The following is a 24,478-nucleotide window of genomic DNA, read 5'->3' on the forward strand; positions in this document are numbered from 1 at the left end:
TTTTTTAAAAGTCGTTTCGGAAATGAAGACCAAACTAGAAGCAACATAAGAGATATTGTCTGAAAGAAAATAGAAGGTAAAAAAGGAAAATTTCAAAAATTAAAATCAAGTGAAAAAAGATAAAAGGGATTTGAGAAAAAGTGACAAATATTGAAGGCAAAGAAAATTGAATATATGGTTAGTTGGAGTCCTGAAGAAGAAAACCAAAGCAAGAGAATAGAGCATGTGTTAAAAATGAGTTCAAGACAACTTTCTTGAAATAAAACATTTGAAACTATATTTGAAAGAGTGCCTGAGAATACCAACTCGGAGAGACTAACACTAAGATATATTCTAGTAAAACAAAAAATTATTCGGGCATGTAGAAAGAACAAACATGGGAGAGAAAATTAGAATGTCTTTAGACTTTTTTTTAAAGCAGTGCTTTGTATGTCAGAAGAAAATGGAGTAACTATTTAGGGTTCTCAAGGAAAGAAGGTACCAAGAGTTTTGTGTCCAGAAAAACCACAGTGTTCTCACTTAGTATCTTATGATTAACTTTAATTCTGACACTGACTACCCAGAGTTAGTGTCAGATTCCACTGGTTTAAGGGCTCAGTCCCACAAGACTGTCCTCACTTGAGACTTGGTCACAAGTAATGAGTCCCCCAGGTCTGCATACTTCCTTCCGTCCAACTTACCTACAGTCAGAGGTTCCCACAAACCCTTCTCCTTCTCTCTGTAATTTGCTAGAACAGCTCACCAAAGGCGGGGAAACATTTATTTACATTTACCTGTTTGTTATCAAGGGTATTATAAAGGGTACAGGTGAGCAGCTCGATGAAGTGGCGTATAGGGTGGCGTCCAGAAGGGTCATGAGTGCGGGAGCCACACGCTGAAAGAGTTGGGGTGCCACTCTTTCAGCGTGTGGCTATGTTCACCAGCGGGGGAACTCTCCACACTCTGTGGTGTGTAGAAGGTTTTAATGGAGGTTTCATCATGCAGGCACGATTGATTAAATCATTGGCTATTGATTATCTCGGTGTCCAGCCCCGGTAGCCTCCCCTGAGGTCACTGCGGAGGCTGGGGCGCGGCGGGACTTTTCGGTCCTGGAATCGTGCCTTCGACTGTCCGCTTTCTAACCCTCTTATCATGCCTTGGTCTTTCCTGTCACTAGCTCCCATCCTGCAGCTATTCCGGGACCCCCAGCCACCAGTCATCTCATTCAAATACAAAAAGACATCACTTTAGATATTCCAAGGGTCTCAGAAGCTCCTGTGTCAGGAACCAGGGACCAAGACCAAAAATTACAACAAAAAGTGTTCCCATCAATCAGGAAATTACAAGGGTTTTAGGATCTCTGCCAAGAACCAGGAACTGGGGACGAAGACCAGATAAACATTTCTTATTATATCACAATATCATGAGTTGAGGCAGAGAGAAAAGGGAGGAAACATTTATTTTAGTATCTTTTCTTGATTTTTTGGTTGGAATACTTCTATAAGCAGAACTTTCTCTGTCAAATGTTCAGTTACGCTAAGGTTCAGTATATAAGGGAAAGGCAGGATAAATGTTTGATTTATTTTCCCCTTTTTTTAATTGGTTTTCAGAATAAATTGATCACCTATGGTGGCCAATTAGGATTTGGGGGTTTAATTGTTTTTAAGTACCATTATGAATTTGTGAATTTAATTCTCTTTGGTGGCTTTCAGTCCATTGCAGTTATTGTTCTCATCGATCCTTAACTCTGGCCAGTAGGTCCCTCTTTGGGTTGAGTCTTGAACCCTTTTGATGGGATCCCTGACATAATTTTTGATACTCTTCAAAATGATTAATCCGAATTCATATTTTAAATATGAATATATTACAACTGGAAAGTGATGGTCTTCTTCAAGCAGTCTTGCATTAATTATCGTGAATGTTGAAATGTGATTCCATGTGAATTTTGTTGGGATTTCTTCCTTCGCAGGTATGGGAGGTATCGCCAGCATGCCACCACTTACAGCGGTTGCTCCAGTGCCAATGGGACCCATTCCAGTTGTTGGAATGTCTCCACCCCTAGTATCTTCTGTTCCTCCAGCAGCAGTGCCTCCCCTGGCTAACGGGGCTCCCCCTGTTATACAACCTCTGCCTGCATTTGCTCATCCTGGTATGTGACCTGATGAATCCATAGACTGAATTTTTATAACTTGTGTTTTATACTCTTTATTCTTGTTAAATCTCCTGTCTTCACTTTCTGATTATATATAAGTGGTATTTTATTCCTGAAGAAGATATCTTCATTTTTTCATTTAATTTCTCATTTTTTTCCAACACATTAAATGGGATGTGGTAGACTAGAGAGAGGGAAAGGAGAATGGAATTACGGAGCTCTGAGTACCACTGGTCAAAGGTGAACTCAGCAGCTAAAACCAAGAGCAAAATTTCCTTTCAAGGGCTTGACAAAAACAGCTGAAGTTTGAATAGTATTTGAACATTTCGTATTTCCATGTTTATCTTTCTTCAGCTGCTGTGAATTGCTAATAAACAAGCTAGTCCCTTCAGAATGGAATGATGTAGGGGGCGGGGAGAACATTGCTTTTTCTGTTTTGTTCTGTTGTTGAGGAGGTGGAGTTAATCAGGCAGACAGGGGAAGGAAGTCTATTAAATGACTAAATACATTCAGGTTGCAATATTATATGCTTGCTTAATTGAAGAAAAGGATTAAAAAGTTCCTGGTTTAGTTAATTTTATTTTGAGACTTTATTCAAAGTTTTTTCCCTTTAATTAAAAGAAAGCATAAACTGTAGATGTAGATAGTCGTAGTCTAACAAATCATTTCAATATGGGAAGTATCTCCTTTAAAAAGTATCTTTCTAAAAATTTTTGGCTATATCTGAGTACAAATTCAGTGGTGACGATAAGTGTGGATTTTCGCATTATATTTGATTTATTATTTCTGTGCATAGTGCCCTGGATTTATTACGTCTGTCAGGATATATCTCTAAGTTATAGCCAAAGAATCTAAGTGTACGTCTTTTATTTTTTAAAGATTTCCTTGTCACATGTAGTTCATCTTTTCCTATGTGACCATGACTGCAGATGTGATGGCAGCCAAGAACGTGTTTGCCGTTGCTTTTCCAGTAATTCTGGTGAATCCACGCACCGCCTCTTATTTTCTCTTGTGGCCAAGGTTGCGAGACAGTAGACAAGAATGAGAGGAATGTGGCTAAGGCTCAGAGTTTTCTTCGCGACACACAGCTTAACCAGCCTGAATGAGAATCAGACACAAACGCTGACCCTCCCGCGCGTCATATGTTATCTGGCCAAGACTGCCAGTGTGTGACTTCTTGGCTCTCACATCTGGAACTAATACCTTAGCTCTTTCAGTGCAGTTAATACGCCATCTGTATATTTAAGCTGTTACTTCTCTAACTATTGACAGATCCTATAAAATATAGTACTAAATGTTTAATGAAAAGTAAAATTTTATGGATGTAAACATTACTACTTAGTAAGGTGATTCACAATTGGAACAAGTAAATGTAGAAATGTTTTTGGCAAGAGGGCAGGAATCAAGGAAGGAAAAATATTTTGAGTCTAGGATGGTAAGGAAAGAGGAGTAATTTCTGCTTTAGACTTGATGACTATGCATTTTAATTTTTGTAAATAGGGAAGAGTTTCTTACCTTTGTAGAATTAAAATTATTCAACGTTTATTTATTTTTACAGCAGCCACTTTGCCAAAGAGTTCTTCTTTTAGTAGGTCTGGTCCAGGGTCACAATTAAACACTAAATTACAGAAGGCACAATCATTTGACGTGGCTAGGTAAGTTTGCTTATTTTTAAATGGGCGGTTTGGTTAAAGCTATTATCTGATTAACTCAGAAATGTGAAAATGAATTAGTGATGTTCTTTATTATCTTTTATTTTGTAGAATGTCAAAAGTTTTCTTAATTCTGGATAATGTTCCTAGGTTTTATCATTTGTCGCAGAGATGACAGAATCAAGGACATGACATTTCCTCTAAAGGCTTTGTTTTTTTAAGAGGATAATAAATAGGTAGTAAATGTTTAAAGCTAATGAAATAGAACTCTAGCTATGAGGAGAAAAACTATTTTGGTGTTAATCATTAAAAGTTTATGTATATGAAGATTAGAGCCACAGTTGGCCTTATTTTAAATTCTATCTCAGATAATCTTATGGAGTCTGCGTGGATTATTAGTAAAACTTTTTTTAAGATCAATTGTTTTGAAATAAGTCATTCATATTAGTGGACAGCTGTTATTAACCAAATATGTGGCTCAATTTTGGCAAAGCTTACATGACCTTATTGCTTAAATTTTGGCCAATCTTGGTTTCATATTAGCTTTCATATTTTTTTTTTATCCTTATTTTTTCCCTTGCATACTGTTGCACAAAGATGAAAAATTAAGTCTTTTTGTAAGCCGTCTCAAAACTTTTGGAAAGAAAAGGGAATGTAAATGAAGGCAATTCTACCTTTTCTTGTTTCACTCTTCAGTGGAAATCTTTCTTAAGTGAATCAAGTAATTTTTCCACTTTAAAGAGAAAAGCGTGTTGGATATAATTTAATAGTTCATTAATTTAAAAAAAATGATTTAAAAAATTAATAAATTGAAAAGCACTGTGCCAGATGCTTTATGTATATTAGCTCACTTAATTCTCACTTCTTCCCCATGAAATGATTCTTATTATCTCCAAGTTATAGATGAGGAAGAAGCTCAGAGACATTAAATGACTTCAAGATAACTTTAACTGTTAAAGTGATAGGGCTAAGAGTTGAAATGAGTTCTTTCTGATTTTAAGGCAAGTGTTCTGAACCATGGAAGTTTGTGCCAAAAACTTCAGTTAATTGTGGTATACAGATTTGTGTTGCACTTAATTAAGATTTTACTTTTAAGATTCAGGAACATTTATTGAGCATCTAGTTGCCAGACACCTTATCAATCTCGTTCAACCCCCATATCCTCCTGTGCAGTAAATACTGTCTCAGAATCATGCGTGAGGAAAGAAGCCCAGAGAGGTCCATTCCTCCTCCATGGTTTACAGCTTACTAAACGGCAGAGCAGAGATTTAAACTCAGATCATCTAACACTAAATTCCAAATTTCTTATTTTTTCTCCAATACCATGCTGGAGTTCTGAATTTTCTCTGACTCTCCATAAGAGATTTTGCAATCTGTCTTACAATTGATTTGTGACATTAGAATGAATAAATAATCAATATCGGCAAACATTAATGCTGTTAAGACAACTGATTTTTTAGGTAGTCATCTTTTCAATAATTTAAATTTCTAGCAAATTTTTGTCATGTGGCATCTAAGTTTTTGGTTACCTATTAATGAATTTTCAGTCCATTTAAATTCTCAGGAACTTGGCAGAAAACTATGACTTGATAAGCCTAATCTGGGACAACTTCTGTGTGTAACACCCTACATTCCTGGGGTGTGGGAGAAAGATAGTTAGCTTCTTGACAAATAAGCAAGAGTTGGAATCAGCAAAATATTTGATAGTTTAAAATGAGAGAGTTGTTGCAGAAGTATGCACAGCAGAATAGATCTTGGTAAGTGTTTTTAATTAAGAAATTTATCAATATTGAAAAGATATTTAAATATTTTTCAATTGATTGGGAGCCATTTCTTATGTTTACAAAGTACATGTAAGTATAAATACATAGATAACATTATAAAAACAATGACTAAGAGGTTTAATTTATGGTTAAAATTTTGCTTTTACATGTAATTAATAGATATTTCGGTTGAAATGAAGTGAATGGCACGTGGGGCATTAGTTATAATCTGTCCTAGACGTGGAAAGCCATTTCTGCTGTCAGTTTAGCCATTGCGTTTAATTGTCCTATTAAGACAGTTGCCTTAACAGCCATGGGTACCAGTGTGATGCTTGTGTGGGAGCTGCTCTGAGGAACTAATCACGAGAGGGTCTAGACCCAAGCTGCCTTCTGGCAGACGCTTCCTCAGGCCGGGGTTGCTGCATGTGGGCAAGGAAAGGTCGGCGCTGGGTGTGAGTTAAAAAGCAGAGCTCCCTCCATCGCCGCTCGCCAACTCGCCCTGACCCTGGGAATGTTCTCTTCTTTCTGGGAAGCTCACCATTTGTGGGAATTTGCGCTTCCCAGAATGACTTAATTTCCTTTCTTTAAGAAATACATCCTGTATTTTGGTGTATAGAGAGCTAAACATTTTAAAGAATTAATATTTTTAAAAGCAGTTAATATTTGTCTGCTGTAAGCATTGTTTTTTAAACCCAAAGAGAACTGTTCCAACGGTCTAGAAAAGCTTCTAGACATTATTGTATCATCTCAGTTCCAACCAAATGTTCTGTACTTTTATAGAACTTTTAAATTATTAAGTCGTTTATATAACTTGAAGTGGCCACTTGATCTGTTGTGTTCACCCTGGGTTCTGGAAAGATAATGAACTTTCTTGTGTCTGTTTTGAAAGAAGTGTTGATAACTTTAAAAAACCGACATATTTACTATAGAAAACTCAGAAATTGTGATTCGAAAGTGAATAAAAGGTTGAAGCTAGTTTTCTAGAGAAGTTCTCAGTTTATTGTTTTTGAAGAACTTAAGTCGGCTGTTCATTACTGTTAACCTTTTTTCCTCTCCTTCCTCCTTTTCTCCAGTGTCCCTCCAGCAGCAGAATGGGCTGTTCCTCAGTCGTCCAGACTGAAATACCGACAGTTATTCAACAGTCATGACAAAACTATGAGTGGACACTTAACAGGTATTTGCAAATAAAAATTAGTTTAGTGAGGTATGATCTTTGTTCTAAATGCCAATTGTTTCTAGATGTCGGGCCAGAGATATTTTCCAAACGTCTCTCTCTCTCTCTGCTTTTTCTGAACAGGGCTTTCATTGTGGTTCTTATCGTGGATTCTCATCTACTGATAAAGCCATAGTTACTTTATTCTTTAGTGCCTCAGGCTTTTGCCCCATTGCTCCTTGGTAAATGGAACAGAGACCAAGTAGCCTCCTGCACACTGAATGCCAGTCGTATGCAAAGCAAAGCACTAGCAAAGAAATGCTGCCGTGAACAAAAAGTGGTTCAAGTTCTAAAGTCCAACTTTGTAGATGAACTTGAAACCGCCTACGCAGAGTCAGTGTTTAAGGCAGGATGTAGGGTGAAAGGTGACTGGCTGGGGACTTTGGAAACCTGGCTGTGCCATGAACATGGGATGAGGTCACTTACTTTGCCTATTTGGATCTTATTCATTAAGAGGCCAGAGTTAAGTTATATGATCTCAGTGGATTAAAAAAAACATTCTGTCATCTACATCAGAAGGCTAAAAAAAGATTTTAGGATACTATCTAGAAATTTTTCAAATAAGGGATTGAAGACTTAAAATTGACTAAAGAGTAATAAAGAAAATTTTAATAAAAAAATAGAGACCTCTGTTATGAACATTAAGTGTAAAAGGGAAAAATGTAACTGCCTTTTAACAAGTATGTCGTGAAGAGAGAAAGAGTTAATTGATTTGGGGTAAGGAAGCGCTGGTTTATAACACAAAACACTTTCTGATTCTTACTATCTTTTTTTTTTCACTTGGAGTTATAATTTTTACTTCCAAAAGAAAAATTTATTTTTTAAAAATGTCAGGATTAGGTGAGACTTTAAAGGGTTCTCATCCAATTTTGAACCCTATCCCCATAAAAGCTCTCAGCAGTTATAAGCATATGGTTGTTAACTCAAGTGGTGAGTTTCTTTTTTTATGGTGACATTAGTTAACAAAATCCAATAAGTTTCAAGTGTACAATTCAACAGTAAGTCACACACATATTGCATTGTGTGTTCACTGCCCATAGTTAGGTTTCTTTCTGTCTTCAGGGGTGAATTTTAAGTAAAAACAAATTTTCTGTGTGACACTCTTACTCTCTGCTATAGTGGTAGCTGTCGTATTTATACATAGTATGAAAAACCAGTCCAGCTTATATAGACACCGAAGGAATATTCAATAATATAGTTTTAAGTGCTGTTTAACGTGGTTTGTTTGACACCAGTGCTCCATACAGACCTAGAACTGCATTGCCGGTGAGTCTGAAAACATTTCTTCAGAGCGTTGTTGGTGTTTGCTGTGCGTTAATTAAAATAGTATTCAGATCGCAACACTGATGTGGAAATTCTGTCTTGGTAGGATGTGTATTTTATGACTGAAGTGCAGCATCTTCAACCCAAAGATAATGACCCAGGCACTTGACTATTTAAAACATGTAATATCTGAGGCAGAAAGTAAAATTTGTAATATACAGGAAAGAGCAGATTTTGTTAATGTTTATCTGTGTGCTTATTACTGTTTTGTCCTGGCAAGAATTTAAGGTGGGCATTTTATTTTCAAACCAGATTTTTATATGGTCATGACAAATAGAATAGTTTATTACAGTAACTTTAAAAATAGGAATAAATTTAAGAAATTCAGTTTGTTTTCCCTTTGTGAGGACTCATTATAAGGATATGTATTAGCCTAAATAAGAAGGTGGCAGCAGAGCTGGTTTATTGAGATGGATGAAATACAGAGACCATTGTCATGATCACAACTCTGAAAGTAATTATATGAATCCTAAACCCCCAAAGCACTTAGTTCAGCTTGAGGATAAGAGGAATAGTTGAGAAAAGGTCTTAGAATGTAAAGAGGCCCAAGTGAAATATATAATTTAACATTCTTAATCTCTTGTTTTTCATCCTTCATGATACTGTTTTTTGTGGGTTCTTGTTTTAAAGGAACTAACTAAAAAGCATTTTTACAACTTGCACACAATTGTAATATCTTAATCCGATGCAATAGTTTTCAACCTTGGTCTTGTAACATCCTAGTCTTATAAATACCAGTTTAGTGTAGGAGTACTAATGCTTTAATATCATTTAGAGGAGAATCTTGGTCATCTTATACTTGTCACTTGCACTCACTTGCATTCACGTGTGTTTTGGAGTGGAGTGGAATTAGTAACACTCCAAGAATTGCATCTAACCTGCAACCTAGCTGATCCGTGCTATAGCCCATGGCAAATGACCACTGTCTGTTGGTGGTCAGAGGAATTTCTGATCACCCTTGTGTTTTACTCCACATCCTTCCTTTGGATGCCATCAAATCATGGTTATATCTGTAAGAGTATGTTGTGGGCATAAGAACGCTATTGATTGGTCCCAAGTGAAGAAAGTGAGAACCTTTGAGCTTGTGGAATGAGCTTATTCACTGTAGAACGTGACGCTGATCTAGCAGTGGCACAGTTTAACTGATTGATTACCTACCTGGGTTGATTTAGCTGATACACCTGGTTAGGCACCCCTTGTTCCTTCACGACTTGATGTATATGCTATTGCACACTCTTAAAAGAGACAGTCTTATAAAACAGTAAGCCCATTCTTTAATCAAGGTTATATAAGTACCAATAAAATTCTGGCAATTCTTTTAATGCTAGTCCTCTTCTCAAAGAGGTCTTTCATTATCTTCTTGCATTCTGAACCAATGAATATGCTATTTGATTATTCATTTATTAATCACACAAGTTAAAGTCTTAGTCATTGTTTGAAATAAAGCATTAACTATTTAATTCTCTTTGTCCTTTCCATTCATGCTTCCTTATCCAAACATGAATGCCAAGAATAGGGTTTATGAATTTGAGATTTCTATTTATCCCCTAATGTTTCCTTATAAACCAGTACTCCAAAACTGGTATCTTTTTGTGAATGTAGGCTTCCACAGGATAATTCCGTGCACTCAGAGCTGAGATTTTGTTGTCTTGCTATGCTAAGAGGCTACTTTAGTTGTTGCTGATCTATTTTAATGTTTCACAACCTTGTCTTGGGACATACAAAGTATTAGAATTGCAAAAGATAATTATGATCTTCTAGTGCAGGGGTCAAGAAACTTTTTCTGTAAAGAGCAAAACAGTAAATATTTTAGGCTTGCAGCCGTCCACTGTCACAACTCAACTTTGCCAGCATAGTACAAAAGCTGCCATATATCGAGCTTAAATGAATGGACATAGGTATATTTCAATAAAACTTTAGGTACAAAAACAGGTGGTGGCCTGGATATGGCCTGCGGGCTGTGGTTTGCCAATCCCTGTCCTAGATCATTTCCTTCATTTCAGAGATGAAGACACTTTCCTCTTACTGAAAGTGGTTTTGTTAATGTCTCATTAGAGAATGGGATGAGTCAAGACTGGAATCCATATCTTGTGATATCCAGGTCCAGGGCTAGTTCTTTTCATTTGTTATATTTTTTATTGGGAGTAGATGAAATATAGTTCTGAAGTGGGGAGAATTATTGCAAGTATAAATTAAAGCTGATTCAACTTTAATGTTGCCAATTCTAAATACAATGTTAGAGACTAAAGATGATCAGTGAACTTTTCTCATTCCACTATATCATAGAACCTTTAGGACTTGCACATTAATTCTGTAAAGATGATTATTCTCAGATGCTCCCTGCGCGCACATGCACGCACGCACACACACGCAACAGGAATATGCATATGTTCACTAAAACTGAGAATGTGCATGATTTATAATAGCCCCAAACTGTGGTATACACAGCAGTTAGTCTCTAGGATTATGTTCTACAATCACATGCAATTAAATGTCGAGCAAAATAAGCCAGACTCAGCACTGATACACTATGCCATTAGAAGTTAGGCTGCACTTAGTGGGAGAGCATCATGGAAGGGAGTTCAAGAGGGCCTTTGGAGGTGCCGTTTTGTGATCCGGGTACTACTGACCACTTCCAGTTTGGAAATTACATACATGTACACCTTTAAAAATACACAGGTATATATTCATGTGTGCTTTCTGCCTGTATTTTATATATAAATAAAAGTTAAAATATTGCCAGTAATATTGACTATCATTTATTGAGCACTTTATCTGTGCTAACACTGTGCAGAAAACTAGGGTCCAGCAAGTGAAGAAACTGCCTGCCCCACACTCAGCATGTTCTAGAATGAACCAGGACCAGAGTCCACAGGCTCCTGGTTCATCAGTGCTTTTTCTGCTGTTCTCTGGAGTTTCTTGTGCTGGAACCTTACGGTGATGCTCGGAGATCCCTAACCACTGCTGCTTGCTGTGTAAAAACACATCTACGTTTGCATTTTTTGATGAGGGTGCCATTTGAAAAATGAAATAGCTAAAGACAAAAGTTTGTACACGGGCATCTTCCCAATATAATTGCTACAGCTTTCCACTCCTTGGTCCATCAGTCATCCTACGACCCTACACTTCAAGAAGCAGCGCTTGAAATAGGACATATTTGTCTCTGTCTCCCTGGTACCGGCTCGTTTAAAACTCAAAACCTCCCATTGTAGCCTTTGTCTGATATCTAAGGCTAAGTTCATTCCAGAAATGAAGATATTTATAAGTATTTTAAGAAATGAGAGCCGATTTTGAAAGAGTTGAAATTCCAAGAATTCTTTTTAATCACTAACCTAGGAAATTCTAATCCTAGCCACGATATTAGCCATTTGTGCAGCCTTGAGCAAGTCATTAATGAAGTAGTTAGAATTCTCTCTAAGGCCCCTTCCTCCTGCTAAATTCTTCCGAGTTCTCCCTGAATTTGTCTGATATCAGTCATGGTGGAGACAGAAGATGTTGAATTTAGAGACACTAAGTTCCATCTTTGTAAATAAAAGCCTAATACTAATAGAGATGGTTATGTGGCCAAAAGGGAAGGTTATATTTTGAAACTCTAATCTTGTACATACGCATACTTTGCTAATCATCCATGTAACAAACATTTATTGAGTATATGCCAAGTGCCATGCTGTGCTTTGTGTTTCTTCATTGGGGCTTAATTTCCTTTTTAGAAAGCCTCTTGGGTAATAGCAAATATTGTTTAAAGCACTGTGATTGCATGAGATTGCATAGTACATATGTGCAGAACACTGATTCCCGGATAGTGACAATTTGCTGATTCATCTTTTTACTTTTTTTCCTGGTTTCTGTTTAGGTCCTCAAGCAAGAACTATTCTTATGCAATCCAGTTTACCACAGGCTCAGCTGGCTTCAATATGGTACGGAAAAATTCCTTGGTTTGTATAAAATGTAAATTCTTTTTTAAATTGGTAGGGCCTCATCAGTCTTTAATACCATTATTTATAGGGAGGATATATGGGTATCCTTAATATTTCAAGACTTGTAATGATTATCTGTTTTACTTTTTCCCTTTTTGATTTTGAAAAATGCAAAAGCAGAGAGATTAGTGTAATGAATTCTCAAGAACTTATAACACAGCTCAAATAAGTCTCAACTCATGGCGAGTCGTGGTTCTCCCCTTTCTTCCCGATTGTTTTAAGCCAAATCTCAGTCGGTATATATTTTCATCTGCTATTATTTCAGCTCGTATCTCCAAAAAGGGTAGGGATTTTTTCCCAACATGATTATAATGCTAGTAGTTCACCTAAAATTTCTAATAAGAATTCTTATTAAGTTAATCAGTGTTCAAATTCCTTAGATTGCCTCGTAATGTTTTTGTGGTTGATTTCTCCAAATCAGGACTGAAATAAATCTGTATTTTGCAATAAATTTGTTGATACATCTTTTAAGTTTCCTTTAACCTATTAACTCCCCCTTGTCTGTTCTCAACTCCTCTCCTCCACCCCAGCCCTCCAAAAAACCTGAGACTGTTTTATAGTTTCTTATAGTCAAGCTTTTGATGATTGCATTCTTGTGGTGTTAATTTATTCCCATATTTCCTTTCGATCACTAATTAGATATAGAGTAAGATTTCTGTACCTCAGCACAATTGACATTTTGGGCTCGATGATTCTTCATTGTGGAGAGCCGTCCAGCGCATCGAAGGTCGTTTAGTAGCATCTCTGGCCTCTACCTACTAGATGCCGTAGCGTGACCCCCATCCCCAGTTATGACAATTAAAAATGACTCCAGAAATTGACAAATGTCCCCTCCTGCCTTTTTTCGCAAGATAATCAGAGATTATACTGTGTACTTCCATCAGGAGGCACATTGTCTCTTTGTCTGATTTGTAATGATTTTTAATAGCTGTTGGTGAGCATCGTCTAGATCATACAAGATCCCTTACATTTAAATGTTAACCAGAATGGCTTCTTCAGAAGTGTTTATCTCTCAGTTATGCATTATCCATTGATTCTGTCTGGGAACTAAACCTGGTCTCTATTGCTTACGATCTAAGTTCATGATTTTGCCGCAGGGCACATTGATACAGTTCCTTCATAAGTGGTCAGTCTCTAGTGCTGCTACCTTTGCCCATCTGGTTCCGTCTGCTTTAGATTCAAGGGTCTGCCTTTTGCAGTAGTGTAATAATAGACCAGTTAATAAACATCTTAGGTCTACGGCATATGCAGACCTATTCTGGTCCGGGTATGTACCAGTATCTTAGGGCCCTCTGAAATATAAACTTAAGATCTAACATTTATGGAGGTTGATTGGCAGTTTATTATGTTGATCTCCTGACACTGGAATATATTGGAATGTTTAAATATCTCATTTATAACCTGCCTTCTTTGAAAAAAAAAAATACTTGAGACTTCTCCTACTAGAATGTTATAATATTCTCCTTCTGCACAGTTAAAAGATATTTTAATTAAATGTTTACAGCGATTATTTAGCCAAGTATGGGAGAAAAAGCGAGAATTCTACTGCCTTCTAATTGGATTTACCTGGGAGTGGCTAGTGGTGGGACATGGGAAGGAGGAAAGGACAAGTAAGGCAGGGAGGGTTTTCGTTTGTGCCTCTGTTTTGTTTAAAAATGGGAACCTGGCATCTGGTAAAGGCAAAGCTGGAGGGACACAAAGGAGATCAGCGCTAACCAGGGGCTGGGGGCAAAGAAAGGGTCGACTATCCAGAGACACAGGGGACTTTGAGGTGGTGATGAAACTGCCTTAGATATTGTGGCAGTTACACAACTGAATGTGTTTGTCAAAACTCACAGACATGTGCTTACAAAAGGGTGACTGTTACTATGTGGAAATTATACTTACACAGACAAACCAAAAAACGTTTATGCCACTTGAGGAAATTTCAGATTGAAGAGGAGTTTCTTGATTTATGGCATCAGCAAAGCCAGTTTTCCATGTAGCATCTGTCTTGTTAGCATTCTAGTAAATAGCTTTGTTGTCCTGCATCCGCTCTTGGTATCCAGAAGTTAAGTAAAATCACATTCTTGGATGTGATGGAAAAATCTGTTTAATTAGCTACAAGGGCAAGTTGATTAAGAAGAATGGTGGCAATTTAATCCTGAGATGAAGGAGCAGAGAACTCCTTGGCTCTGTGGCTGAAGGCCATAAAGATCCACCCGCATGGGCCTAGATCAAGGGTTGGCCAACGGAGCCAAAGCTGGCTTGCTACTGTTACTGAACTGTTATTGTAAAAACAACCACACCCATTCATTTCTATATGGTCTATGGCTGCTTTCTAGCTGCAGCGGCAGAATTCAGTGTGATAGATTTTGTAGGTCCTGCAAAGCTCAAATGTTTACTATCTGACCCGATAGTTTGCTGAGCATAGAATATGATCCATTTTAAATGGGCTTGCAAAGATTGAGAAGAGTATAGTTATAGTGATCGTCAACATTTGTTGAATGCTGACCACCATCCTAACTATGTGGATTGTCTCATTTTATCTTTGCAACAGTAGTATGAAATAGGTACTGTTTTTATAAACTGAAGCATAGACTCAGTGGGCCTAGAGTCAGATTAAGAAAAGAGAACATTTAAATTACTGATGCATAAATGGTAGCAAGCATTCATTTTCACGAAATTAGATGACAATGAACTTTTTGTTGAATAGGAATCTTTCTGACATTGATCAAGATGGAAAACTCACAGCAGAAGAATTTATCCTGGCTATGCACCTAATTGATGTAGCTATGTCTGGCCAGCCACTGCCTCCTGTCCTGCCTCCAGAATACATTCCACCTTCCTTTAGGTAAGGAACATTCAGCTTGTACAAGAAATTGTAAGTGAATTTCAAACTTGGCTTTGTTGGCTATGTATCTCATAGTCGTTTTTATTCCTGGCAAGTAAATGAAATAATCCAGAATTCAAGAAAATCTTATCTAGGTTCTGTGTTAATTTTGGGTCTGTTCTGTTCTTTAAAGTACTTAGAGTATACAGGCAGATCTCAGAGATGTTGTGGATTCGGTTCCAGACCATCACAATAAAGCGGGTGTCGCGATAAAGTGAGTTGCCATCTTTTGCTGGGGGAGGGTCTTGCTTCCCATTTGTAACGATGCAACATCTGTGAAGCTCAATAAAGCAAAGCGCAATAAAACAAGTTATGCCCGTGATGGTAAAACAGTTAAGTGAAACATCGAAAGGTTAGTGATTTTTATACCAATCTGCATAATTGAAGCTCACCAGAAGTTTTAGCAAAGTGAAACTGTATCAACCTATACGAAGAAAATAAAAGAAGGAGATTCTGTCTGTGAATTCTACATGTTCGAGAGATAACAAAATGTTGGTAATGCAGAAATTATAGTCAGGAAGGTAATTAAAGAAAATTATCCTGGTCCGAGGCACGGTCTCAGTGGAGGTGTCGAGAGCGTAGACCAAGGTCCCACTGGAAGGACTCAGGAGTGCCTGGTACCCCGCACCTGCACACCCACGCACACACCCCTCCCAGACAACTACGTCTTAAGGCTTCAACTTAAAAGACAACTATGAGATCTTACCAGCACTAAGAAGAGCGGAAGAAACAAAAATAAGAATTACTGTTCTAATTCCTCAAATGTCAGGGAAGACTGTAGAAAAAAAAATCTCCATAAAAGTAAGAATTGGAGCCATTATATCAGCACATACGTGGAACAGAAGCAGGTGGAAGAAACTGACTGAGGAAGAAGCCAGAAGCTGGGCAGTTTGTAAAGTCCCACAGCTGTAAGAATCAGGATGAGAGACTCAACACCGGAAGCTGATAAAAAAAAATCAATTTAAAAAAGATAGGTAGATCAGTTTAAAAGAGCTGGGTAATAGTTTAAAGCAAAACTAATCAGTAAACTAAGTGATTTGCCCTAAGGGCTATTAAGTGTAGTCATTTCATGCATTTATTAAGAGAGAAAATGGAGAGACTTTGTAAAGGGAAGAGAGCTACTCCCACTTAGCTGAGCTGCTCATCCTCCCTTGGAGGAATTTAACGTTTCATGAAAGGATAATGGGAACAGCAGAAAATACTTGACTAGCCACTTTATGATTACTCCCTAATACATGCCACCTTCCTTTAGGTAAGGGACATTTGGCTCGTACAAGAAATTTTATGTGAATTACCGTAATTTTGGTGGTGGTTCTAAATGTTGGAGCATGCTTAATTAGCAATCAGGATCTGATGACGTTCAACTATGCATTTTTTAAAAACTCTTTGTAAATAGTGAGGATCAAATCTTTATCTTTTTTTTTTCTCGCTGTACCATGATATATGGCATAATCTTTAGAAATTCTTTTTCGTAAAATTGTTTGCTCAGTTACCTGGAAAGCTTTACGTGACTTTGTTTCTTTTTTCTTCTTTTCCACAATTGCAGAAGAGTTCGATCTGGCAGTGGCGTATCTGTCATAAGCTCAACCTCGGTAGATCAGAGGTTACCAGAGGAACCAGCTTTAGAAGATGAACAACAACAACTAGAAAAGAAATTGCCTGGTAAAGCAGTCTTTATATTTGTGTTATATCATAGTAGAGATTTTCTATTTCTGAGACAGAGATGGAGGAAAAATAAATTTAGCTTTTGACATTCTTACTATGTTCCTCTAACTGGCCTTAGTCAGAAAGGAGACACTTTTAATATGCTTTTGGATTTGCATATATGCATAGAAATAAGGACATTATATACTCTGCTAATGCACCTTTGTTTTAGCTTTTAAATTGATATCTGATTATTTACTACTAAACAAAAATCTTATAAATGTTATCTATAAAGCACTCAACCCTTTAAGGTGGTTGGTGAATACCACCAGTGCAGAAATAGAACGTCAAATTGCTACTATTATTTTCTTATGTTACAGGAGAATTGGAAACAATTACAGGAAGTGATTTTAAATTTAATATGAACCTATTGTAAATAATCATCCTTTACAATGATAAATCTATGATACTATTAAAATATTCTAAGGAGACTATGAATTATTAATGATGAGATGATAGGTGATACTAAGAAGCAAGTGAAATTTATTATGGAGTCTCTTTATGTTAAATACTTTGTCAGTGTCATTTTGTTGCATTAAAATGCTTGGTGGTTAATTGACCTGCTCAGAACATTAGTTCTCCCAGTTTCCTCTTTAAACTAAATTACTTTTTTTAATTCACTGACAAACTACTTATCGAAAATGCTCTTTGTGCAAGTATGTTGAGTACAATGAAGAATCTAAATATTAATAATACATGGCCATACCCTCTAGAAGGTCATAATACAATTGAGGATTTAAGATGTCCATATAACCAGTCATCAGAGCAGTGCATAATAAATGTGATAAATTTCTGAAAATAATATTACAGATGCACAGCAGAGCTTACTTATGGCTGGTTGGCAGAGACTGGGAGAGACAAGAAATTATTTCTCTGCGGAAGAGGTCACAGTTGAGTTGAGACTTGAAGATGAATAGGGTCATAACCAGTGGGATGGAGGAATTGTTCATGTTGATAATAATGAGAATAAAGACTCAGAGGCAAATAAAGACAGGACTCCTTAGAATTTGGAATTTTCTTTTTCTTTTGGTGGTAGACATTCATTTAAAGTTTTGAACAGGCGGTGACATTAGAGCTTTTTGTTCATGCGTTTATTCTTTTAGCAGCCATTTATTATGTGCCTCCTATGTATCAGAAATAAGGTCAGATATTGGAATTTAAAGCATGCATAGGGACTTTCATTTTCTTTTTAATCAAGGTAAAATTCACATAACATATAGTCGATCATTTTAAAGTGTGCAGTTCAGTGGCTGTCTTAGTCAGCTTGGACTGTCATAATAAAATACCATAGTCTGGGTGGCTTACACAGCAGAAATTTCTCACAGTTCTGGAGGCAGGAAGTCTAAGAGCAGGGCGTCATCCAGTTCAGTTCCTGGTGGGGGCTCTGCTCTTGGCTTGCTGTTGGCTGCCTTCTTGCTACATCCTCACTTGGGGACAGAGAAAGCCTTCTCTTCCTCTTCTTATAAGGCCACTAATCTCATCATGAGGGCCCCACCCTGATGACCTTATTTTAAACCTGATTGCTAAAGCTCCATCTCCAAATATCATCACATTGGGGGTGAGAGCTTTAACATATGAATTTGGGGGGCCACATTTAGTCCATAACAGTGGCATTCAGTGCATTCACAGTACTGTGCGACCACCACCTCTATCTAGTTTTAAAACACTTTTATCACCGCAAAAGAAAACTCTGTACCCAGTCACTCCCCAGTCCCCCTTCTCCTCAGTCCCTGGTAACGACCCGTCTGCTTTCTGTCCCTTCGAATTTACCTATTCTAGATTTTTCATATAAATGATATTACACAATGGATGGCCTTTCATGCATGGCTTCTTTCACTGGGCATAATATTTTTGAGAGTCATCCACATTGTAGCATGTGTACCTCATTCCTTTCTGAGGCTGAGGGGACTTTCAGTTTTAAGGTGGCCTAGTGAACGGGCTGCTGCCTGCTCTGAAATTACTAAAGGAGCAAGAAGAAAAAACTGAAACACATTTGCCATCTTTGATCTTGAATCCCTAACTGCAGTGTGTGAGGAAAGTCTGTCTAAGGCAGTGAAGGCCGAACAGGAATGTGGGAATAAGCCAAGAAAAGGCACTCACAGCTGCAGATCTCAAGACAGTGTGAAGTGACAGTTCTTGAAATAGATTGGGAACAATAGGGATGCATGCTACGCGGGCTGGCAGTGAGAGCTCCCCTCGTCTGGAGTTGGTTCCAAGGAGAAGCATGTGAGGCAAACACAAAACTGAATAATGGACACTGCTGAAAACATAGTAAAGGACCTGGAGGATGGAATTTAAAAAAATAATAAAGTAAAATGGATATAAAGTGTTAGCAAGGATTAGAAAGCAATGATTGACCTGAGAATAATGAATTAGGAAAATATTGTACTGAATGCGATCTGCATAATGATTAGGGCACAGCTTGTTTTTCAGTGTAAAACACAGGATACTTACCTTCCTACCTTTGCTCTCAGAAATTGCTGTTTGTTAGAATAGAAAACACATCCATGCAGTTATAAGCTAAGGGAGAGATTCATGGTACAGAAGAGACGGGGATCAGTTGCTGAATCAAGGTCATGGAGAAGGGAAAGGGTAGAATAACAGGGAAAGAAAGGAGTTGGGTGATGATGCATAATTGCTATAGATAGATTATTCTGGAAACGGGGTTTGGCGTTTTGAACACTAGGACAGGCATTCATCATGGAGGGGAGAGCGTAAGCAGAGGTTAGGCGCAGGGTATTTTCATAGCGCTTATTAACAAGGGCAGAGGCAGAAAGGAAGCTTAGGGAGTTCTGGTTTGTGTTTCTACTACAAATCGCAAATATGCCATTGAGTTTTTCCTTCCAAAATGGTGTGTTGAATGCCACGACTTTTCATAATTGTTGGTTCCTTGTTTTCAAGTAACATTTGAAGATAAGAAGCGTGAGAATTTCGAACGCGGCAATCTGGAACTGGAAAAGCGAAGACAGGCTCTGTTGGAGCAACAGCGGAAAGAGCAGGAGCGCCTGGCACAGCTAGAGCGGGCGGAGCAGGAGCGGAAGGAGCGGGAGCGCCAGGAGCAGGAGCGCAGAAGACAGCTGGAGCTGGAGAAGCAGCTGGAAAAGCAGCGGGAGCTGGAGCGGCAGAGAGAGGAGGAGCGGAGGAAGGAGATCGAGAGGAGGGAGGTAAGCACGACGGGCCAGCGGGCAACGAGCAGGTGCTCTTGAACGCCCCCTCGTAGAATTACTCAAGTACTATGTTGATACAGTCTTTTTTTTTCTTTTTACAATTCAGTGGTTTCAGTATATTCACAAAGTTGAGAAATCACCACCACTGTGTAATTCCAAAACATTTTTGTCACCGCAGAAACTCTTTACCCATTAAGCCCTTACTCCCCTTTCCCATCTCCCCCCAGCCCTTAACCACCACTGATTAACTTTCTATACATATAGGTTTGCCTATTCTGGACATTTCGTATACGTGGAATCATACGATATGTGGCCTTTTTGTGTCTGGCTTTCACTTTAAAAAATATGTTTAGGAAATCTTCACCACATCCTGTGGAAGGGTTCATAGATTTGGTACCATGCCTCGGCAGGGGCCAAGCCAGTCTCTTGTCTGTCTTTACAATTTTAGTATATTGCTGCACAAAGCAATGCCATGATTCTCTTATGTGAATGAAATATATTTCAAAGATAGGGAATTTTTTTTTTTAAATTAAAACTTTCGTTTCAACTCCTGCTAATTGCTTTAGGAAACTTGTTGCCTTTTATTCAGGCAGACATGCACAGATACAGGAATTTAATTTCCAGAATGGGCAACCAAAAGATAGATAACTTTCCTTTCTTTCAATGTAAAAATACAGAGGAAAGAAGAAATTTTAGACTATTAAGAATTATTTAATAGGCATTTACTGTGTGCCAGGCCTTGATAGTCCTTGGAGACATAGAGATGAATGGGTACTCCATCTCTCCTCCAGGCCCTTACAGGTACATAAGAACTAATCATAGTAAAGAATGTCAGGTGCATTGACAGGTAGTCTGCCTAGCAGCGCGCAGTCAGCTTTGAAGAGCTAACATCGCCAGAGAAATTACAGAACCTTCTGTGGTAAAATGGAAATGAATGATTAGAGGGATGGAGGTTTCCCCACTCTCCAAAAGTAGCGTGTTCCTGTGAAATGGTGTAAAGTGAAGAAGCAATCACCATTAATTCGCATGGAAAAGGTTTCGAGTGTTTACTGACCCCTAAAATAACCTACCAAATCATACCAAGTATGCTTACTTATGTCCAGTTTTATGCTAAGTGTAACACCCTTAACAAGCTCTCTTAGGTTTTCTGATACATTAGCTTAGGACACATCTTGCTAAGGGCTGCACAAAACAGATGGAAGTAAAGCACAGACGCTCAAAGACACGGTTCACAGCTATGGCGGCTTGATGCTGAGATGCCGAATGTAGTTCCCAGGGAAGGGGCTTGGAGGGGCCACTCTCGCTTCTGTGGGTGCCACTACCTGTGTAAGGGCTTGCCACAAATCAAATGCTGAATGCTATTTTTGTTTTTTACCTTTTGTCATAAAAGCAAAAAGCCTCTTTGGATTTCTTTCAGTTAGTTAAAACAGGTACTTATGTAGGTCTTTCATAAAAGCGAAGTGGCATAACATGAACTTTTGAAAAGAGGGGATACATATCCTGTAGTAATTTCTCATTTGATGGAAGAAATGATAATTGCTCATTTGATGGAAGAAAATTTGTTTGTTTTTTTCTGTTTCGGTGGATTTCAGTTTGACTTTAATAAAGACATTTTCCTTGCTCCTTATGAGTCAATAAATGCGGAAGAACAATTTTATTTAGCGCATCAAGTGTTCTCGAATGCATAAGCAATTAAATTCTAATGGTCAGATGATCCTGTCTGTTTCCATCTTATGTAAACATGATAGTTTTTCGAAATATTCTTTTTCCCATAGAGGGAATACTGTATTTGTATAAATGTTGTTTTGCTATTTTGTAATAGAATTTCTTATAATGTTTAATAAAACGTCATCCCTGAAAGAAAAGAATTACTAGATGATATATTTTTTAAGCGACATAGTATAGTTTAAGAACTGAAAAATTCATCATCTGTGTGTGTCACAGGCCGCAAAACGAGAACTTGAAAGGCAACGACAACTCGAATGGGAACGAAATCGAAGACAAGAACTATTAAATCAGAGAAACAAAGAACAAGAGGACATAGTGGTACTGAAAGCAAAGAAAAAGACTTTGGAATTTGAATTAGAAGCTCTAGTGAGTGACGTTTGATTATGCTTTGGGAATATATTAACATCGAACAAATAAATGGTAATAAATTTTATTATTTTTCATTTGTTAAAGAATGATAAAAAGCATCAACTGGAAGGAAAACTTCAAGATATCAGATGTCGATTGACGACCCAGAGGCAAGAAATTGAGAGTACAAACAAATCCAGAGAGTTGAGAATTGCTGAAATCACCCATCTACAGCAGCAATTGCAGGTGAGAAAATATGTCCCTTAGAAGCTTAGCATCAAGCATCTACCGTGTGCTGGGGCTCTGGGAAGTGATGATGAAGTAGACCAGGTCCTTGCCTGAAAAGTAGGTTGTCAAGTAAACGAACTCAGTGTGTTGGCCCGTGTGCCGGGCCAGGTGCTTTTGTAGGCACTGATGATCCATCAGTGAAGAGCAAAGGAGACCCCTGCCCTCATGGAGCTTATCTTCTGTCCACGGGGCAGACTCACTAACAAAATAAGGCAAGTTATGTACCTGTCAGGTGATGAAAAGTGCTCTGGAGGGTGAGTAAGGAAGAGAGAGAGAGAGAGAGTGTCAGGTTAGGGAGGGCTCTGATTTTATTTTATTCTATTTTATTTTCTATGATATAATGAGCACTTTTATTCATTTATTTTTAATTAATTATTTGTTTGTTATGGTGACATTGGTTAACGAAATCCAGTCAGTTTCAGGTGTACAGTACAACAGTAAGGCATATATACGTTGCATTGTGCGTTCACTGCCCATAGTTAGATTTCTTTCTGTCACCACATATTTGACCCCTTTTACCTCATCGACCTCCCCCTCTCCCCGCTGGGGGAGGTTAATTTTAAGCAAGGCGGTAAGGACAAGCTTCTCTGTGAGAGTTCCGTTTGAGCAAAGTCTTGAAAGAGAGCTGAGCAGCTGAGCCATCTGGCTCTCTGGCAGAGTAAACTCTAGCAGTGCGAAAGTCCTGTGGCTGTAGCTGGTCTCTGGGATGCAGGTTACAGCAAGGAGACCTCTGTGGTTGGAGAAGGTGGGGCTGGATCATGTAGGACCTTAGTCCGTTCACGGGACTTTGGTGGTACCATGATAATGACAATAAAGAAGTACAGTTTAAGCGTTTTGGGGGAGTATGAGAGGTATATGTATAGGGAATAGTTGGGGACGTGATGGAGTACTATAAGCAGTTCTGCTTTTATTTTATTGCCTATGCAGAGTTGACCACTAAGTTGTCATAATATCTCATTTGGTTTCAGTGTTGTGCTGGGGGCAGAGCATCAAATTCACACCGATGTTGTTCTGCATGTCATCGTGAAAGATGATCATTTTTGAACTCTGTGACTTAGCTAGTTTTTTCAGCATGATGATTCTGAGGTTTATCCATATTGTTGAGTGAATCAGTACTTTGTTTTTTTTTTATCACTGAATAGTATTTCCTTATTTATTCGTTCACCTGTCGATTGATATTTGAGTTCTTCCCAGTTCTGGACTTTTATGAATACGACTGCAGGGATCATTTATTTACAAGTTTTTATGTGGAAATATGTTTTATTTCTCTTAGCATCTAACTTAGCTTTAAATTTTAGGAGTGGAATTTTTGTGTCATATAAGTGTATACTTAGCCCTATAAGAAACCATAAACTGTTGCCAGAGCAATTATACCGTTCTGCATTCTCACCAGCAGCGTGTGAGCGCTTCACGTGTTCCTCATCCTTGCCAACACTTGGTATTGTCATCATTTTTAGTTTTAACATTTCTAGGGAGTGTGTAAAAGTATCTTTCTTTAATTTGCCTTTCCCTGCAGAGTAATGATGTTGGGCATCACTTCATATGTGCATTGGCATGTATCTTCTCGTGTACGTCTTTTGTGAACAAATCTTTTGCCCCTTTTTATTGGATCGTTTATTATATGGAATTGTAAGTTTTTCATTCTTACAACAAATCTTTTGTCAGATATATGCCTTGCACATATTTTCTTCCAGTCTGTGGCTTGCCCCCACCGCCTCCCTTCCTTTTTTTTTCTAATGGTGTTTTTTAAAGGGCAGAAGTTTTAAATTTTGATAAAGGTCATCTTACTAATTTTTTTCTTTTATGGCTCATGGTTTTTGTGTTCCACCTAAAAAATCTTTGAGCATCCCAAGATTGCAGGTATTCTCTCTTATATTTTCTTCTGGGAGTTTTGTAGTTTTATTTACGTGTTTAGATTTATCATTCATTTAAAGGTGATTTTTATATAAGGTAAGGATTGAAGTTCGTTTTTTTTCCGTACCAATGTCCAGTTGTTTTAGCAACATTTATTGCAAACACCATCATTTTCCCCATTGAATTACCTTGGGAGCTTGTTGAAAGTCAATTGACTATGTTTGTAACTGTCTGGACTCTATTCTGTTCCATTGATCTATGTCTATCCTTTCACCAGTCCTCACTCTGTTGATAACCGTAGCTTCGTAATAATTTTTGAAATCAATTACTGTGAAGTCGTCAAATTTTTTTTTTTCAAATTATTTTGGCAATTTCAGGTCCTTTACATTGCCTCATAAGTTTTAGAATCAGTTTTTCAGTTTTTACAAAAATACTTAGAATTTTGTTTGGCATTTATT

The 24,478-nt window shown here is 37.8% G+C and overlaps 1 protein-coding gene across 4 annotated transcripts in view; it reads left to right on the forward strand.

The window, feature by feature from the left end:
* ITSN1 (intersectin 1) overlaps positions 1–24,478 on the forward strand; it is a 178,887-nt gene that overhangs the window by 57,443 nt on the left and 96,966 nt on the right. For all 4 annotated transcript variants that reach the window (XM_025039523.1, XM_015596590.2, XM_025039522.1 and 1 more), the window contains exons 6-14: positions 1,949–2,128; positions 3,690–3,786; positions 6,620–6,720; positions 11,936–11,999; positions 14,755–14,892; positions 16,478–16,593; positions 19,537–19,799; positions 21,747–21,896; positions 21,984–22,124. In XM_025039523.1, coding sequence (XP_024895291.1) covers positions 1,949–2,128; positions 3,690–3,786; positions 6,620–6,720; positions 11,936–11,999; positions 14,755–14,892; positions 16,478–16,593; positions 19,537–19,799; positions 21,747–21,896; positions 21,984–22,124 — 1,250 coding nt within the window. The remainder of the gene's footprint in view (positions 1–1,948; positions 2,129–3,689; positions 3,787–6,619; positions 6,721–11,935; positions 12,000–14,754; positions 14,893–16,477; positions 16,594–19,536; positions 19,800–21,746; positions 21,897–21,983; positions 22,125–24,478) is intronic.

This window comes from Pteropus alecto, unplaced genomic scaffold, assembly GCF_000325575.1.
Source record: "Pteropus alecto unplaced genomic scaffold, ASM32557v1 scaffold3, whole genome shotgun sequence".
Classification (NCBI taxonomy): domain Eukaryota; kingdom Metazoa; phylum Chordata; class Mammalia; order Chiroptera; family Pteropodidae; genus Pteropus; species Pteropus alecto.